The 6,442-nt window shown below is 34.2% G+C and overlaps 1 protein-coding gene across 1 annotated transcript; it reads left to right on the top strand.

The window, feature by feature from the left end:
- Positions 1-1,633: 1,633 nt before the first annotated feature.
- LOC116816946 (putative E3 ubiquitin-protein ligase HECTD2) lies at positions 1,634-5,906 on the top strand (the record flags this gene model as incomplete). The annotated part of the gene is made up of 3 exons (XM_032766637.1): positions 1,634-1,772; positions 4,551-4,653; positions 5,817-5,906. Coding segments are annotated over 3 exons (332 nt in total), but the record flags the coding sequence as incomplete, so codon positions are not given.
- Between the last annotated feature and the right edge of the window lie 536 nt (positions 5,907-6,442).

Raw genomic sequence — 6,442 nt, 5'->3', positions numbered from 1 at the left:
GTATGCCCCTTCATGCTTCAGCCACCATTTCAGAAGACATACTTCCATGCTGATGACACTCATTAAAAAAATAATGTGTTAATTAAATTTGTGACTGAACTCCTTTGACGGGGGCTGTATGTCTCCTGTTCTGTTTTACCCATATTTTGCCATATATTTCATGTTCTATCAGTCTTGGATGATGACCCAGCACATGTTGTTTGTTTTAAGAACATTTTCACTACAGATTTGACAAAATGCAAAGAAGTTACCAATGTGAGATTTCTAAAGATAACCACAGCATCCGACCCAAGATTTAAGAATCTGAAGCACCTTCCAAAATCAGAGAGGGATTGGGTATGGAGCGTGCTTTCAGAAGTCTTAAAGAAGCAACACTCCGGTGCAAAAAGTGCAGAACCTGAACCACCAAAAAAGAAAACCAACTTTCTGCTGGTGGCATCTAACTCAGATGATGAAAATGAGCATGCGTCAGGCTGCACTGCTTTGGATCATTATCGAGCAGAACCCATCATCAGCATGGATGCATTTCCTCTGGAATGTTGGTTGAAGCATGAAGGGACATATGAATGTTTCGCACATCTATCATATAAATATCTTGCGACACCTGCTACAACAGTGTGATGCAAATGCCATTCTTACTTTCAGGTGACATTGTAAACAAGTAGCAGGCAGCATTATCTCCTGCAAAGTAAACAAACTTGTTAATCTGAGTGGTTAGCTGAACAAGAAGTAGGACTGAGTAGACTTGTAGGCGCTAAAGTTTTACACTGTTATTTTTTAATGCAGTTATTTTTGTACATAATTCTACATTATAAGTTCAATTTTCATGATAGAGATTGGACTCCAGTACTTGTATTAGATGAGTTGAAAAATATTATTTATTTCAGTTTTTAGAGTGCAAACGTTTGTAATCAAAAATAAATAATAAGTGAGCACTGTACACTTTGTAGTCTGTGTTGTAATTGAAATCAATACATTTGAAAATGTAGAAAAGATCAAAAAATATTTAAATAAATGATATTCTATTTAACACCATGATTAATCATGTGATTAATTGTGATTAATTTTTTTAATCACTTGACAGCCCTAATATATATTGCAGCTGATCAGGCAGTAAGTAAACTTCACTAAAACAGTCAAAAGAAATGAAAATTTCTGGTTTAATTTGAAATATGATTGATTTATTTATTTATTTATTTATTGTACATTTTTTAAATGAATTTTTTGGAAAAGATTTGGAAGGGAAAATACCATTTTGTCTCACTCCTTTTAGTTATTTTCACTGCAAAAAGGTAAGAAGAGGAAATTTAAAATAGCAAGAATGTGTTTTTTCACAGTGAAATTTTAAATTTTGATATTTGTCCAAAAAATGAAATTTGGAGCAATATGGAAAAAATTTAAGCTAATTCTTATACTGGTTGAAAAGGCATTTTCTGTCAGTTTCACATATATACGCGTTCCTAGTTTACAAAAAGAATGTTTATGTTCTCTTTACGGATTATAATGTAAACTTTAATCCTTTTGTATACTTCATATACCTTTGTGTTTTGCAAGCTAAATAAATCAGTCTTTCTTTGTAAATTATGTATATGATTACAATACATTTAACACTTGTTTAAAATTTTTCAATAAGTGAGAGATCTACCACCAATTTGCCTTGATGTTAGGCAAAAGCAGCGCATCTCTATAGATACACTACCACCGGACCTGAAAGCTCCAGTCCCACCAGAACCTTCCCTTCCCATCCGAACCAAAACTATGAAAGACTTCCAGTAAGTAGTATTGGTTTTAGCTATATATTCTGTTTTGGTTTTTATTGACTGACTTTCCATTTTATTTATGTATGTTTGTTTGTTTGTTTGTTTATGTATGTAATATATTTATTTTCTGGCTGACCCCTAGTGATGGGATAACAGAATGCTAGATAGAATGCATTTATATACGTTAATTTGGCTAGGATGCTGGAATGAATACTTCCGTGTCTGTGGAAATTGTCATGACTCCTTGTTCAGCTTTGGTTTTATGGCATCCCTAAAAAGATTAGCACCATGCAGCTCAGCTCCCACATGCATTTTTTCCTCATTACTGTTTTTGGGAGGGGAGGGGGAAAGAACTACTGATATTTAGTAGATATTTATTTTCAATCAAAGATCCTCCCTCTGACTGAACACATTGTGTACCAGTCCTTATTTGTAACTTCCTGTATTTTTGGACTTTGACAATAGTTTAATAATGAGCTGTGCTACTCTTTCACTTAAATGTTTAAATGTAGATATTTTTTCATATTTGTAAAGGACCTGGTGTCAGCTCCACTTTTGTAGTTCCTTTTTATTTTTTTTTCCTCCTTTCTATGATGTTAGTACTATTTTAAATAGTGTAAGTAAGCTTGAACCATATTGGGAAATCCTTTATGTGAGAAGCACTAACTTAATGGGCCTTTTGTTTTTGTGACTTAGATCGAGTCTGTACAGGTGAGCTTTTACTGCTGTTCTCTTACAATTGGCAGAAGGACAATGTGTCACTGTGCCATCATTTAGGTTGTTCCTTCATGTTTACTCCCTCTGTCAGAACAACCTACTGACCTCTTTATCAAGGAAAAGTTCACAGTTCTTTGTGACATATGTTATCTCTTTTAACAGTTGGTTCTTTTTTTGTGTGTTTGAGATTTCACTTTCGTAGGAGGTTAAAAGTAACATATTTCTGATTTGTCGGTGTTTCTTTAATGGTGCGATGAGTCAGGTATCACAAGGAAATGGTAAAAGAATTTGTCTAGAACTCAGTGGTCAAAAAACGAAATGTGACACAACTCTCTACCATGCATTTATTAATTTGAGTAAATTTTCAAAATGTCCGTACTTAGAAGCTAAGGCCCACTGACTTACAGCAAGACATGCTCCTAAATCCTTTAAGCTTTGTATTTATTGTTTTCTCACATTACAGTGTGTTTCATTGAAATCACCAGGTTTGTCGATGAGTGATTATATAAATGTTTGTTGTGGAGGAAAAATAAATTATTTGTTCGCTACATGTAGGGCATGTTTCTGAATTGCGCTTTAATGCTTTTTTTTTTTTTTTTTGTTCCCTAAATGACTTTTACTTGGAATGCTCTTATTTTGGAATCCATTCAGAGGGTGACAGGGCATGCAGGTGTGTCCACGTACCTATCACCACGTCTCCCCTGCCAGAACTGGCTCCTTTCCCCAGCACACAGCTTGGCCTGGCCTCACCCAGTCCTGCTCTGCCTCAGGCTGGCTCTGCCCTCATTTCTTCTCCGCCCCAGACCAGCTTCACTCTAGCCCCAGCTTCCCCAGCTGCCGTTCTCACCTTCTGGCCAGCTCTGCTGCTAAGGAAGTCTTGGCTATGCAGTAATGGTGTGGGGCAGGGGAAGAGGAGAGACTATTCCATTACTGGTAGGGGCGGGATGTGACTCGAAAGTTGCCATTTGGAGCAGGGGTAGCAAACTTGGCACGTTGCCGAAGCAGCAACACAAGCTGATTTCAGTGGCACTCACACTGCCTGGGTCCTGGCCACTGCTCGGGGGCTCTGCATTTCATTTAATTTTAAATGAAGCTTCTTAAACATTTTGAAAACCTTATTTACTTTACATACAACAATAGTTTAGTTATATATTATAGACATAGAATGAGACCTTCTAAAAACGTTAAAATGTATTACTGGCACGCAAAACCTTAAATTAGAGTGAATAAATGAAGACTCGGCACACCACTTCTGAAAGGTTGCCGACCCCTGTTGTAAAGGATTGTGTATTATTCATGTTTGTCAATAAGTGTATTTTTTATTAATATAATGCATGTCAAAAATATCTGAAATATATAGCTTTGAAAATCCAAAATTACTGTTTTCATTGCTGGAGAACACTAGCCCTACTAATATGAAAATAAGTTGTAGATTAGCTTTGCATAAATGTGTTTACTTTTATTTTCAGGATATTTGGAGTTTTCCATTATATCAGACATTAGTTCTTTATGGGTGTTTAAAATGTTCACATAACATATCCAACTCCCAGCTTTTTAACTAGGTGTGAATCTCTGAATTTTATTGTTACAACAATGAATGTGATCTTACACATGCTATATAAAATTTAGGAATTTTAAGGCTTGTAATACAAGCAAGGATCAGTACCTGTAAGTTAAATTAACAGTTTTAGGAGGTTACTTACTATTTTAAATTACTTCTACACATTGATAATACATTATTATATTATTAATTTGGTTTAAAATGCTGAAATCATAATCCACTGAATTTATAAATATTATGATCAGGTAGTATTGAAATATATTTTGCACAACCAATTTCAAATGCTTCCATTCTTTTGGAGCGTCAGTGTTTCTAGATTTTCAGGTAAAATATTAGAGTAAAAGTTAACTTGCACACATCAGTTCTTAAATTCACCCTTCAAATAAATTGTTTAGAGATGAAAGACACTAGAGTAATAGTGAAGTATGAAGTACTAAGTCTATTTCATAAAGCGTTTAATATTTGTACATAAACTTGTGCGATATATATTTATTTGTGAATTTTCTTTCTAGGGAGGATATGGAAAAAGCTAAGTCATCAGGAGATTGGAAAGCTGTACATGATTTTTATTTAACAACATTTGATTCTTTCCTGGAGCTAAATGCTGCTTTTAAGGTAGAAAACAATTCAGAATGCTGCTTAGCTCTTATAGACTTTATATCTTCAAGATGCTAAATATCCATCACATAAAATTTATATTTATCTTTGTTTAAACAGACTAGGCTCATAGTAGTATCTTGTTTTCCTTACCCATACACTTTGTAGTTATAGCATTTCATTACTTCATTTACTAGTTCCATTTATTATTTGTTTTTAGCAAACCATTTGTTCATTATTCATGTATTAGTAAACCAATGTCTCAAGCACATCTGTAGGATTTAAAACAAAAGAAAAACTAAAATTGGTGTCCGGAGAATTAAAGAAAATGCAGAGACTTCATAAAAGCTGTCTCTGTACAACCCGTTTCCGAAAGATTAACTTTGCATTATAATAAGTGAAACTCTATGCATATTATTCTGTTAAAATTTGTAATACTTTAGGACTATGGAGTTGCTTTACTATCTTTTTAGACTATTGTTGATGTAGATTCCATTGCTGGTAAAATAGTTTTATCTGACAGCCCTGGAGACTGAAGCTCTTAATTCCCCCAGTCAAATACAGTATGGGTTTTGGAAATGCATTCTTCCTTGCATTGCCTTCTTAATGAACCTCAGTCCAGTTCTGAAAGGATCACATCTGTGAGTGGGTGCTTCAGTCTCCATGCACAATAAATCCTTCGTATTTTTTCAGAATCTGTTTGTGTCAGTGCAAAATGTGATTGTGTTATTTGATGTGAACAGTGGGATCTGAATTGAGGCAATTAATTCATGTCACACAGGCTATCTATCAGATAGTGCATGGTAGTAATTTTGTTGCTCTTGGCTGTTGCTGAATTGGAATTTGAACCAATGACTAGAAATGGTAGACTAAATCACCTATCACATATCAGCTGACACATCTAATGTAGTCTAATTATTTTAGACTTTTGAAGAATTGGACCCATGTAAACTTCGCTAACATAAATGTATTCTTGTATTAGAATTTGAAAAGATACAATATCATATCTGACCTGGTTTCTTTTTTGTTGTTACAAAAAATTACCATTTTTTTCTCTGTACATACTTTTTCTAAAATTGATACAAACGTTAGCACACTATAACTTTTATTTTTAAAGGATTTTTTTTAAAATCACCTTTGAAATAACTTGAGTAAAAAACGCTTATGATTTGGATTTGCAGAAAGATGTCAGTCTCCCTTTCAGTACCGTTGAAGACTCTGGAATCAATGCTAAATTTGTGAATGCTGTCTATGATGCCTTACTAAATACTGTAAGTAAAAAAGATGTTTTTAAAATGTTTTAAAACATTCACAGTTATGAACTGAGGAATCTGCTGAAATTGCAAAAGCTGTGCAAGCTTACATGAAATCACCATAAAATCCTGAAAACTGCACTCTACGTATAGAACAACTTTTAGTTAATAATATTGTTTATATTTTGATAGAGTCTAGAGGCCTCAGTCAGGACCAGGACCCCGCCATGCTATATGCTGCACAAACATAGCAAGGCATGGTTCCTTGCCCCAAAAGCTTACAATCTGGATTGAAAAAAGATACAGAAATGAGTGTAGGAAGCAATGGGGAAGATGGAATAAGGGTGGCAATCATATGACTATGCATAGGCAAGTTAAATGTGCAATGATGGGTTCCAAATAATTTGAAGGTTATTTTTCTTAATGATTAAGTGCACAATATAGGCAATTCTTGACCACTTCTTAATTTAGCCAATTTTTTATTATTTATTTCATTGGTTTTGTGTGACCTTTGGTGTTTTGCTGGACAAAAATATTTGTATCTGCTATAGTGA

This window comes from Chelonoidis abingdonii, unplaced genomic scaffold (assembly GCF_003597395.2).
Source record: "Chelonoidis abingdonii isolate Lonesome George unplaced genomic scaffold, CheloAbing_2.0 scaffold2692, whole genome shotgun sequence".
In the NCBI taxonomy this organism is placed as follows: domain Eukaryota; kingdom Metazoa; phylum Chordata; order Testudines; family Testudinidae; genus Chelonoidis; species Chelonoidis abingdonii.
This window is presented reverse-complemented; position numbering and strand designations above follow the sequence as displayed.